Source organism: Triticum dicoccoides, chromosome 4B (genome assembly GCF_002162155.2).
Source record: "Triticum dicoccoides isolate Atlit2015 ecotype Zavitan chromosome 4B, WEW_v2.0, whole genome shotgun sequence".
Lineage (NCBI taxonomy): Eukaryota > Viridiplantae > Streptophyta > Magnoliopsida > Poales > Poaceae > Triticum > Triticum dicoccoides.
In genome coordinates, this window is record NC_041387.1 from 19,909,324 (window position 1) to 19,922,227 (window position 12,904).

Consider the following 12,904-nt stretch of genomic DNA (forward strand, 5'->3'; position numbering starts at 1 on the left):
AAGCCAAGATCGTCACTGCCACACCAGTCGCCTCTTGGGCCCCAGCCGCTCCAGCCGACACCGAGTTTGCCCACTCTAATGTGTCCAATGAGGTGTTTTCCAGGACTCCTTAGATTAATTAGTTTATTAAATATTGTATATTTCCATGTCAAATGTAATGGTGGATATCTACTTATATTTAAGATGTTACATTTTGATGAGAAAATGATGATATTTGAGTGTTAGAGTTGGAGGATTTACCGTTGGATATGCCCTAAGCCCCCTCTCTTTCCCATCCACAACGACAACGCAACCTACATGCACCGTGTGCTGGAGCTAGCAGCTATACAATGGCATCTTGCTCAAACTGATTATGTTACCATGGCTAGGTTTATGTGGGACTTCACCTGCGGCAAGCGTGGTGAACAACCCCTACATTTTGTTTGGCCGGTCGTCGGAATCGGAATCATGCGAGACACTCTAAAATCTGAATTGCTGCCATAGACAACACCTCTTATAGTACTAGTTGGTCATACAATACATTGAGAGGATGTAGGCATGACGATGTGGGATGGCATTAACCATCATTTGAACAAATATAATTTTAGCACTAGTCTGCCTTGCATGGCGCTCATGTAAGGTAAGCATAGCACCGCTCCCTAGTCGTATATGTCCATTAACGACTTGTGATCAATTGCCAGTAAACTGTGTTTGTGGCTTCACCGTTCCCGTGACGCTTCCATGGGCATTCTGAACAATAGCTTGTGCCGGGGCGATGTGGTTGGCTCAAGAGAGGTTGACGTTTTTGAGGTAGATGTCGTGGCATGGCACACTCCTTCTGCACATGATCTTGATGGCCTCTCGTTCTGAGGACGTCCCCTGGATGTCGACGAATCAAGCGTCTGTTATGGCCACACCACCATCCTGCAAAGGCAAAAGCAATATATAGGGTTTCGTTCAATTTCAGAAATTGTTCCCTTCTTTCTTTAAGGCAACCATTGATCAAGTGGTGGTGCGGACAGGGTCCCTCACCTGTGGTGGACAGTTTCCTTGGGGGCAATAGAACTGGTCGATGTCGATAGGCAACCGGACGGCAGTCATTCTGAGTTTGGTGAAAAGGAATTCGGTTGCTAGTGCCTTGCCATCCCTGTATCCATTGAATCATACCATATGTATATATTAGGGGATATATATACCTACTATATATGGTTTGCAGGTAACCTATGATATGTACATGGAACATGCATGTGTATGCATGCCACCGTCAGTAACTATATCTTTAAACACATGCAAGGCACAACCATGTACGTACTAGTAGATGCTTGTTTTTTGACGTGAACAATAGGAGCTCTGCCTTTGCATTATAGAAGAAAGAAGTCATACAGGTACAGAAACGGATCGACCATCAGTAGATGCATGTTACCTGCCTACCATCAGTAGATGCATGTTACCTGCCACGATTTGATCCTCACACCGGTCGTGGTATTGAAGAAGCTGCAGTTGGACACTGTAATTTTTTCCACCAGCGTTGGGCCGTCACCAACACCTCCAAGACTTCCCACACTACATACATAGATACATAATACAAAAAGGTTAATGTATGCTACTCACTAGAGAAGGTTATGAGCATGCACGTGCGTGCATTAATATACTACTCCCTCCGTCCTATAATGTAAAACTTTTTTGACGGTCAATGTATACTACCGTCAAAAAACGTCTTACATTATGGGACGGAGGAAGTACAATATACGCATGGGTGTGGTATGTATGTATGTATGTATGTTTGTTTGTATACCTGATGCCATGACCAGGCCCGCAGGTGGTGTTGGTGATGTTAACATTGGTGGTCCCCGATAGAATCGACACACAATCATCACCTGCATGCACAAAATACCTACGTTCGAGGCCAGACAGAGTGCAATATATACTAGTACCATCTGAAGGAAGGAGGGTGGTTGTCGATCCGTACATACCGGTGTGCATAGAGCAAGACGAGATATTTACATGGTTGGAGGAGCCCATATTGATCCCGTCCGTGTTGGGGCTGTCGCCCGGCGCCGTGATGGAGACGTTGTGCACCTGCACCTGCGTGCACTCGTACAGGATCATGTTCTTTTCGGCGCCGTCCTTGAGGCGTATGTTGGTCACCCGTAGATTGTTGCAGTGTGCGAACGACAGCGACTGCGAGAGGGAGGAAGTATTGTGTGTCTGTAAGTGCACGCTTACATACCCTTGGCCGGTCATTGCATTTTTGTCAACACGAGAGAGATATCAGATCAGATTGTTGCAAATATATGGAGATAAATATACATATTGAAGAAGCAACAGCTATACTCTATATATTTGGGGCTTAATTACCTTTTGGTTGTAGCAATCCCACCACTGGGCTTCCCGCCTTGCCCGTCTATCTGGCCGCTCCCATTCACCGTCAGGTTGTCGACGCCATAGAAGGTCAGGACGTCTGATGGCTTTAAATAGAAGGAATTTGGCGCCACCACGTCGCTCTCCAGCTGCACAAACACTAACCTCAATTCCAGTATGCTCTTATATTTCTTTATGAAGGGAGTACTACACAATTAAAAGATAGACTATTCAGAGTGGACCGATTGTCAAGTCAACAAGAATGTCTTTCCTTTCCTGCGGGGATGTACGTACATGATCACCTCGCTGCTGTGGCTGCTGCAGGCTACTTTCCATGTCTCCTCGAACGCCTTTCAGCGCACAAATAAGCAAAAGATTAACTATCTGAATCTGATGGGCAACATACATGATAACGATTTCAGAATCATAGATAAAGGTTATGGTGTTCCAATTGTTACCTCGACATCACTCGTCGCGCCGTCCCCAGCTGCATGGAAATCCATGACGCTGTACCATTGTCCTTGCTGCACTCCGGCGGTCGATCTAACTGCGGCCATTGACACAAGGAGCAGCAGCAGCACGAAGGAGACATGTTGTGCTGCAGTCCTCTGCCGTTTTCAATCAAGAGTATACATACATACACAGCTGATCGGAACAAAATTTACACATGCATATATACTTTTGATATATTGAGCTGATGAAACCTACGCATACCATGGTTGGTAGTACCACCAATATGATCAACTGTGGCACACTCTCCTGACCTGATCGAAGAAGAGCGCTAGGAACGATGTGTCTCAATGAACTATTGTGGTAAGCAACCAATCTTGTGTGTATTTATACACGCTGTAAATTAATGGGCGAAATCAATGTGATGTTTCTTTTGGGGTTTTCTCGGTTAATTTGAAAAAGGGAATAGCTGTGTACGAGCGTACCTGCAAGCCAAAAATATCACGCGATTATTTAGCACATCGATCTGCATTTGTGTGTTGACATAAATACGCCCAGCGTAATTGATTCACAGCCAAAATTTGGCTAGCCAACGTGTTGGCAATTGCAAGACTTGCCATAAGTTGATAACTTTATATTAATTTGACAAAATTGTCAAAAAAGATAAATTGAACACAGCGCTCATATATACGTACATATATTCACTCCTTTGAACGCACATACGCACACCCCATCCCTATGAGCACCTCCGAGAGACTGAGTCGGCATATGATCTTGATACCATAGGCGCCTCATAGTTGACAAGAACATTTCCTCCCATGGAACGCGCATCACCAAAAAATGCATCAGGACTTGAACCCTGATAGGCTAAGGATATCACTGTGCTCTTAACCATCCAACCCGAATCAAATATGTTAGGTTGACAAAATTGTAAAATATTGACATGTCAATTTTTGGCATTAAACCAATCATCATTTTCATTTTTATCATCAAAATACAAAAGACCAAAGGGACAGATCCAATTAATCTTGAACATCCAACCACTCAACATGTTTAACATGCAATTAATATTATAAAAATATCAATTTCTATGCTAACCACGTAATTAATGTGTAACTAATTTTCTATCAAATATAAACATGCAATAAGGTAAATTGGTATCCTACCTAATATAACTCTCATATTAACGTGCATTGCACGTACACATTTATTAGTTATCAAAATGTCACCGCATCCCGCCAGGAATGAAAGTAATTAAAGAGAATCGAGTGGTTGCAAGCATGCACACATTGGAGGTCTCTAAAAGCAAAATGAACAGCTTGGATCGCGCAGCCTGTTCAATTAGCATCTTCTAAGCTAACGTGTCATATTAGCCCATCACGCATGAAGAAGGTCGCCGCTCAGGAGGTAAGTGAGAATTGGTTATGCGCAGGATGATGTCTACACCACCGTCAGGATGGCGGCTTCCACGGGCCGGGGCCGGCTGGGTTGGGAGGTGGTGGGCCAGAGCCGGCAGCCCAAGGGACTGGGCTGGAGCCGGCAGGATGAAGATGGACTCCGAGTCGGGAGAGGGCTTGATGGAGGGCTTGTGCAGATGCTCGAGGGAGACGCCAGTTGGAATGGCTTGCCGGGTGGAGCTGATCTTGGCGAGCGTGTCCGCAGCCTCATTGTCGGCTCGAGGGATGCAGTGGAACTCACAACCCTCAAAGTTGCCGCACATCTGCTGAACCAAGAAGCGGTAGCTGGCCGTGTTGGCGTCCCTGGCATCCCGATCACCAGAGAACTGCTACACCACCAGGTCCAAGTTGCAACAATGGATGCGTCGGATGCCAATCTCCTTGGCCAACCATAGGCTGTGGACGAGGGTTTCGTATTCTTCCACGTTGTTGGATGCTGGGAAGTGGATCTGCAGCGCATACTACAGCCGGTCATTCTTGGGGGAATTTAGGATGATGTCGGCTCCCAAGCCAGAGCGCATCTTCAAGTCGTCAAAGTGCATCCGCCAGTGAGTCGGGAGGTAGCGGTAAGTACTGGGTTTGGGCCCAGTCGACGAGGAAATCAGCCAACGCCTCGGATGTGGCATCCGTGCGAGGCTCATAGAAAATCATGTGGGCAGCCAGCTCGATGGCCCACATGGTGACCCGGTCGGTGGCGTCCCGGTGGCCGATGATCTCTTCGGAGGAGCCATGCTCATCACAGTGACAAGTGCTCCTGGAAGTACTGCTTCAGCTTGTTGGCGGCCAGATACACACCGTAGCATATCTTCTAGTAGTGGCAGTAGTTTTGCTTGGAGAGGGAGAGCACCTCGCTCAGATAGTATCATAGTATACGGGCCACTAGACCGGTTGCGCCTTGCCTCCTCCGGGCACTCCACCACTAGCACCACGTTGACCACGCGGGTGGTGGCCGCAATGTACATTAGCATGGGCTCCTTCCCGGCCAGCGCGGCCAGGACAGGTGCGGTGGAGAGCATGCGCTTGAGGTCACCGAAGGCTTCGTCCGCCTGTGGGGTCTAGTTGAACGCGGTCGTCTTCTTCATTAGCTGGTAGAGGGGCAAAGCCCTCTCGCCCAACCGGCGGAGAGAGGCCATGCAGTCGGTGAACTTCTGGGCTTCATGCAGTCAAGCTGGCTTGCGCACGCGCTCGATCGCCTTAATCTTCTCGGGGTTGGCCTCGATGCCACGCTCTGAGACGAGGAAGCCCAGTAGCTGGCCAGGTGGTACGCCGAACACGTACTTCTCCGGGTTCAGGTTGATCTGGTACTCGCGCAGGTTGGCGAACGTCTCCTTGAGGTTGTCTAGGAGGGTGAGGTGATGCACTAGGGGAAAAAAGGGCTAGCCACAAATTTAGTTGGTGGCGCCTCATTTTCAATCCACGTCATCACTGTTTTTTTTTAATAGTGGTGGCGTTGGCATATTTGGTACGTCACCACTATATCAGTACTGGTGGCATGTCACCAAAAATCTATGCCATTGCTTTTTTTTTTGCGGGGTAAAAATCTACGCCATTGCTATTTGGATCCAACAGCCTACCGGGTCGCAAGTTAGTGATGACGTGTAACTTTTTGTCTAAGAGCAAATATGTTGCTATGGATGGTTGATTAGACCTTGGAGGACCAAATTTTTTTCTTCTGAAACACAAGATCAGTTTCTTATTGATTGTATTTGGCTGTATATCTCACTGGAGTTAAGGAGCACTATAGCTCTGGTCACCCAAGACATATGTGATTCCTTGTAAACCAATCGCAACTATAAACTATTTTTTTCCATTTTATTTTGCTTTTCTGAAATGTTCTGCAATTGGATCACTTCATGTATAATTGAACTTTCCATCTCCATTATGCTACAAGTGCAGACCCTCTACTAGTCAATTTTTTTGCTAGATATGTGTTGTTATGCTACAGAAAGGAAAAGCGACTTGGCTATGTGTTGGGGATTTATTCATTCCCAACCTTGCATAATACTCCCACCGTAAAGAAATTTATTTTTTGTCTATTGTTTACTGCATTATGCTCTTATATATATTTTTTACGGAGGGAATACGTGTGTGGGAAATCATGGATTCCCTTATGTGTGTATATCTGTTTCCGACATAGTGGTGTTGGACCATTCATTATTTCCGGGATCTCCAAAAGAATATGGCGCCTAAGGACCAGCTTCTTTTGGCTGTTGGTGGTGCTGTTTCTTGTAGCCAAGCCAAGCCAAGCCAAGCCATCGTGGGGCTGTTTCTTGTGTGAACCATTAATAAGCTAGCCAAGCCATGCATCGTGGGGCTGTTTCTTGTGTGAACCGAAATTCCAAGACTAGCTTGCATCGTCTATCTATCTATCTATCTATCTATCTATCTATAAAAAGGACCGGACCGGACCCGTCGACCTCAGTCTCCTCCATGTTCCTTTGCTCTAGTGAGCGAGCGAAACCTTTTTGCCCAAACCAGTTGAGCAATCCATGACTGACGCGGCCGTGTGACGTGCCAAGCATCCATCTTCATACCCCTGACTCGTATCAATGGCATGTGCTATGTGCGTTCCATTTGATCTTAATTTGCCATCGTGGTCTTGCCCTCTTCACTGCTGGCCAATGCAGTGCACATGCATGGCGCTGGTATGATCCAGCCGGGAAGCACAAGGACACTGACACCACCCACGGCCATCTTCGGTCCGCTGCTGGCTATTTCCTTGTGTTTTGCCCATCAGTTCATCCCGATCTTGTCTCCAGCCCTAGAGAACCTTGTCGACATACGCCGGCCTAGCCCTTTGATCTTCGAACCCCAAGTTTAATCTTGGATCTTGTTTCCTTTCAGTAGATTAGATGGGTTAGTTGGTTTTTTTTATTAGATTATAGATTAATTACACTCATCTTGTGCTCGTTAGTTATACCATAATGAGATATATTCTCTTTGTGTTCCCATGGAGAATGATGAGGGTGTAAAAATCCTTGTTCCCAAATAGTTCCGGTTGAATCGAAACATGGATGTATGTTCTTGCCAAGGTCTGTGTTGCTCCCTTTTAGTTTTCGCACTTGCCCTACCGATGTTTTTCCTTAAACTGGAAACTACAACTTAACTTGATAGGTGCCGCAGCATCTGTGTTTTCTAGTCATAGAACCTGTCCAAACATTGCAAGTTGCTTAACATGTTGGAATTATCTTAACCGCTTATTGACTGAAATCAGTCCCTTTTTAGCGCATCTCCAAAAAGGACACTCAAACCGCCCGCATACAGTCGGATCATCTTCTTTAGGGTATTTCCAAAGCGGACTCTCAAACCATCCGCATACGTCTGGATCGTGCGGTCCGCCAGACGTGTTATAACATCCTACACGAGCATGTACCGATCGGCCGAGCGGTCCAGACGTACTTTTTCCGGACATCAGACATGTAGGACTCCGACTCCCAGCCCATCAAAAATCTCTCCCAGACACCACGCCTCCATCCTTCCATTTTCTCTCGTTGCCTTTTTGTCTCTTGCCTTTGTCATCACTCCACCACCATTATATTGCACACCCCTGTTGGTACTCGACGAGTCCGTCACCTCCAGCTGTACACCCGGGATCCAAGCCGATTCTTCTCTATTGTTGGGACGAGCCTTTCCTCCGACCACCACTCGGGTACCATCCGCTCCTACGCTGCTCACCATGCCCGGCAAGTGTCCGTTGAATTGGCCGAGCTAATTTTTTTGTCCCTTCTTCTTCAAAGCAATGGATTCGGATACAAAGTACATATATGAGCATTATGTTGAGTCATGACATCTTGTGGGAGGTGAAGGGGCCTTCACCACACTTAAAAAGTTTGTTAAAAGACATCAACGAATCTGGCATCGAGCAACTCATGAGCAACCGAAGGAAAATCTAATCGAGCATTCATGGGCGGTTAAAGAGGGCAATAATATTTGAGTGTAATATTTGAACTTATTTAAGTACAACTACCGCTATATTTGAACATTTGAAATATAAGTCTTATGCTCCTACTCCCTCCGCTCCTAAATATAAGTATTTGTAGAGATTGCAATACGAACTACATACGGATATTTATATATAGACATATTTTAAAATGTAGATTCACTCATTTTACTCCGTGTGTAGTCCGCATTGGAATCTTTAAAAATACTTATATTTAGGGACGGAGTGAGTATTTAGAAACAAAGGGAGTAGGGAGTATATATCAATTAATGCGCTACAGTACAAGTTGAGAATGGAATAAAAGCACGCAGCAATCAATCAATCAATCCCGTGCTTATACAACCAACCATTCTTTTGTTTTTTTCCTGCTTCCTTTTGATGAGATCAGTACAAGGAAGGCTCAATGCTTCTCACTCTATTTTCTTTTGTCCAGCGAAATCATCATCAATCATCAAAACAAAATAAATCCGAGAAATATGGCACAACCATACCATATTACTACTACCATATACTAAATCACACACACACACACACACACACACACACACACACACACAAACCCCTTTATTGTCGGCAAGCAAGCGGTTGATCATGCTGCAGCTGATGGAATGAAAATCCTGACAAGGATCACTGTCGGGTGCACATGAGGGCTCTGCCTTGGAAGCACGCGATGAAGACGGGAGGGATGTACCCCGTGATGTCGTTGTAGCAGGTCCAGGCGCTATCTCCAAGGCATGGCAGCAGTTGCTTGCTGATCTCTAGGCCGATGCAGTGCTCCTTGTTGGGCTCCTCCTTATCCTTGGCCAAGCATTGCCTGCCGGCGGCGAGGACGAAGCATGGCGTGAAGGTAACCTCGTTGGTGACGGCATTCTCGGCGAAGCAGGCCAGTGCGACGTTGGCGACGCAGGCCAGCTCTTCGTTGGACGTGCTTTATGCGACACACAGATTATCCTGTGTCAGTACTTACTTTTCACGTGCCCTCTCTGAAATGAATGAATTGTACTCTAGAAAAGCAAGTACTGACCTTATGCCGACACACAGATTATCCTGCGTCAGCAGCGCCGGCTCCGGCGCCGGCGCCGGTGTGGCGGAGCCGCCTGCTCCGCATATGAGCAGCACTAGGACAATGAGCGACTGCTTGATGATGGCCATCGGGCTTTGGTTTGTTGGGTTGGTTGAAGAGACTCACTTCCGCATCAGATGAGATGCGTAGATTTATAGGAGCTGGGCAGGAGGCAGAACGTAAAGTTTTAAATTTTCGTGATCGCGACACAAGCCCCAGCTAACAGTAAACAGAATCTCATAGCTAAGATTTCGGCGAAAGGGACACTAGAATAAGCAAGCACAAGGAGGACTTACTAGTTGCGCACGAGCATTCCAGCGCTCGGTTTCCGGCCGGAAAGCAGGTAACTCAACTTTCCTTATTTTTTTGACGGGGTCTCAACCTTCCTTTTTAAGCAAATCTGTGTGACAGAAATATTAAGAGACACACCTAAAATCAGTTTTGGTGGCGAGATGAGGAGGATAATAAAAAGATGGATTGGCTCGCATGGTGGACACTTTGCTTCCCTAAAAGTGAGGGAGGTAAGGGCTTTGGAGATTTACATTTTTTTAGCCTTCCAATGCTAGCCAAGCAATGTTCGAGATTGATACCTAACCCTGATTTGTTCTGCGCAAGAATTTTAAATGCCAAATACTACCTTGACTATGATCTGCCACAATCTACCCCTAAGAAATGTTCACCCTTCACGTGGCCACAACATCATGTTTTGTCTTTCATCCTTGAAGTGTGGGTATATTCGGAGGATTGGTACAGGGGGAGAGGATCCTATACAGTTCGGATTGGAAGGTTATTACGCCGAATATGTTACATCCACGGGCTCCTACGAAGAGAATACTATATAAACTTACTAGTAACTAACTAACTATGCCCCCCGATTTTCATGGGGTGGGCCCCTCCCTTCCCTTAACTCCAATCACATCTTCCAACGTTATTGATTTTTTTATTACTCTTATTACCCACCCCACGAGGTTAAACAGTAGTTAGCGATCTAATCAATGCTACCATTATTGGTTTGTGGCATGAAGAGCTCACGAGTTTAATGAGTTTGGCCAAAAAAGGAGAGTAGAGGAGAGGAGGAGATTGCTAATTTGGGCGCGGTAATCTCTCCGGGCCTCTCAACGTGCGGCGGGTCGATGTATATATAGAGCTAATCAAGCTCCTTCAGCCTCACACCGCACCACAATCTCTCTTCCTCTCGTACGCTAGTGTGCAAACCAACCAACGCAAGACAAGAGAAGCAGCAATGGCGGTGCAGCAGTGTACGGTGGCGCTCTTGGTGGCCGTCGCCCTCGTCTCGTACGCTGCCGAAGCTGGCTACGCCCCAGCCGGGCCACAGCCCAAGGCCACGACCGAGGAGCAGAAGCTAGCTGAGAAGGCCAACAACGCCTTCAAGGCGGCCGTGGCGGCCGCAGCCGCAGCTCCTCCAGAGGACAAGGGCAAGATATTCGTCAAGACCTTCGTGCAGATCTTCGGCAGCTGGTCTCTTGAGGGGGTCACCGACACGTCCAGCACCAAAGCCATTTTCAACTCCAGGGTCGGCTTCACTCTGGCAGGGGCCGCACTGAAAGCCCAGGGTGCCACCCCGGAGGCCAAGTATGAATCCTTCGTGGCCATGTTCGACAAGTCGCTCTGCATCATCGTCGGCATCATGAAGGTCCACGCCAGCGAGGAAGTCAAGGGGCCGATCCCTGCCGGCGAGCTCAAGGCCATGGACCAGATGGACGCCGCCTTCTGCACTGCAGCCACCACCGCCGACGCTGCCCCGATAAAGGACAGGCCCGCCGTCTTCGACTCTGCCTTCAGCAAGGCCATCAAGGAGACCACGGGCGATGCATACGAGGCCTACAAGTTTGTCCCCGCCCTCGAGTCCGCCATCAAGAAGACCTACGCTGGGTTTATTCCCGGGAGTCCCCAGGACAAGCGCACGCTCTTTGAGGCCACCCTGAGCGACACCATCGTCTCCATGGCCGCCACTCCCACCGCCGCCGCTCCCACCGCCGCCGCTGCCGGTGGCTACAAAGTCTGAGCTCACCGCATATACTGCACGTACATATGCATATGCGTACGTGTGTATGTGACTGTGGCAGCCAGCGAGTTTGATCGACAATCAAAATCAGTTCTTGGTTTTTGTTTCATGCACCGGCGATCGATGACCTGATAAGCATCGGCCATCAGCCAGCATATTCCATTCATTTTCGTATATTAAATTCTTGGCCATTCAGCTTTCACCAGGTACCAGAACACTAAATTGTAACCAACCATGCATGTGGAAGATGTCATAATACACATACTTTCTACTTACTGTATTTATATCTCTAAGCTGAGCTGCTTGATTTGTGTTCTCTGACAACCTCATGCGTGCTCAAACTGATTCAGTTTAAAACAAGCAGCAGTTGGTTTTATATATATATTGCTTTGCTACCATTTGGAATGGTGCAGGTGAAAAGCAAGCAATGCTTTCGTAAGCAAGGTAGTGTCAACGAAGATTGCGTGTGTGTCTCTATGTGTGCGACAGACGCTTTTTCATACTGTCTGATTACCTCATATCATAAGTACTCCCTCTGTTCACTTTTATAAGACCTTGAAGATATTTCAGACAATCTGCAAAACAATTCATTTTGAGTTGTCTGAAACGACTTACAAAAGTGAATGGAGGGAGTACAACATATTACTACCGGCAGTGCTAGTAAGAAAAAAATCCTAGAGATTTCAATCCTCCAAAATTTCTTCGCAAATCCTTTGAATCAAAGGAGCCATAACCCTTGTTTTCTTCCTATACATGTTATTTGATTCGTAGAGATGCAACCATAATGATTTTTTCTTAGGATTCATCTGTACTAGATGCCAGCGGAAAATTTTCATCCACTTCAACCCCATGTGAAGATTCCTATATGCTCGATCAAACATCCATGCAATCCTGTAGTACCGAAGATGGCATGATATCTTATTCCCGGATTTTCCCTATTCCTATGTTTTAAAAATCCCGCGAATCAGAGAAGTCTGGTGGCAACAATGCAAATTGGTTTTTGTACCCGAAATATTACCACAAGTAATTTGTGAGAATTTGAAACAAGAATAATACAAATCCAACTCCGATCCATATCCTCCAAAAATAGTCTTCAATCACTCTTTATCTAAGATAGCCACATATTAAAGAGGAGGTGTTGGGGGGTTTTTAGCTTGATATCATATGCAAACCCAAAAGGAACCAACATAGCGAACTTAAAGGTAAGGTCAAGCACACTTTTTTAGATTAAAGGCGTAAGGAGCGCCCAGCTTTAAATGAATAAAGACAACAAGGCCAACGTTGTTCAGTATAACAAACCAAGTAAAGAATAAACAAAGATTACATGCCATCTCAAAAGGCAAAGGATGTTAAAACAAACTAGAGCCGAAAGGATCGAACGCTGAAGACATCAGGCGGTTGTTTTTGTTGACATAGTGTACTTATTTAATCTTGTTTTGCACCGCACCAGCCACCTCGACGTCCTTCCTCTTTGCCGAAAGACTCCAATAACCAAAAAACAATGACCAATTGATGTAATCAACAGGTTGATTTAGAAATTTACCCGTCGCAGTCAGTTTATTGTGGCTTCCAAAGAGCCCAGGCTAGAGCCGCGAATGAATGCCATGCAATCCTTTGGTGTTGACTGT

General features: G+C 46.4%; 2 protein-coding genes and 1 pseudogene across 2 annotated transcripts; 1 reads left to right on the forward strand and 2 right to left on the reverse strand.

Moving 5' to 3' along the window:
- Positions 1–669: 669 nt before the first annotated feature.
- LOC119292435 lies at positions 670–2,843 on the reverse strand (annotated as a pseudogene).
- A 5,732-nt stretch (positions 2,844–8,575) lies between these two features.
- On the reverse strand, positions 8,576–9,350 carry LOC119293229. Its single transcript, XM_037571769.1, has 2 exons — positions 9,212–9,350; positions 8,576–9,115 (listed from the first exon to the last, which is right to left on the reverse strand). Exons 1-2 carry the CDS (start codon positions 9,337–9,339, stop codon positions 8,815–8,817), a joined length of 429 nt encoding a protein of 142 aa, XP_037427666.1. The 5' UTR covers positions 9,340–9,350; the 3' UTR covers positions 8,576–8,814.
- A 1,083-nt stretch (positions 9,351–10,433) lies between these two features.
- On the forward strand, positions 10,434–11,560 carry LOC119293230 (pollen allergen Phl p 5.0101-like). Its single transcript, XM_037571770.1, has one exon. It carries the CDS (start codon positions 10,494–10,496, stop codon positions 11,274–11,276), a length of 783 nt encoding a protein of 260 aa, XP_037427667.1. The 5' UTR covers positions 10,434–10,493; the 3' UTR covers positions 11,277–11,560.
- The last annotated feature ends 1,344 nt before the right edge of the window (positions 11,561–12,904 follow it).

What these genes read in the sequence shown, in the direction of transcription:
- LOC119293229 (XM_037571769.1), bottom strand. Translation starts at nt 9,339, where the DNA reads ATGGCCATCATCAAGCAGTCGCTCATTGTCCTAGTGCTGCTCATATGC. An exon ending in AATCTGTGTGTCGGCATAAG is followed by an intron (nt 9,116 to 9,211) that starts GTCAGTACTTGC and finishes TGTCGCATAAAG; the next exon opens with CACGTCCAACGAAGAGCTGG.
- LOC119293230 (XM_037571770.1), top strand. Translation starts at nt 10,494, where the DNA reads ATGGCGGTGCAGCAGTGTACGGTGGCGCTCTTGGTGGCCGTCGCCCTC.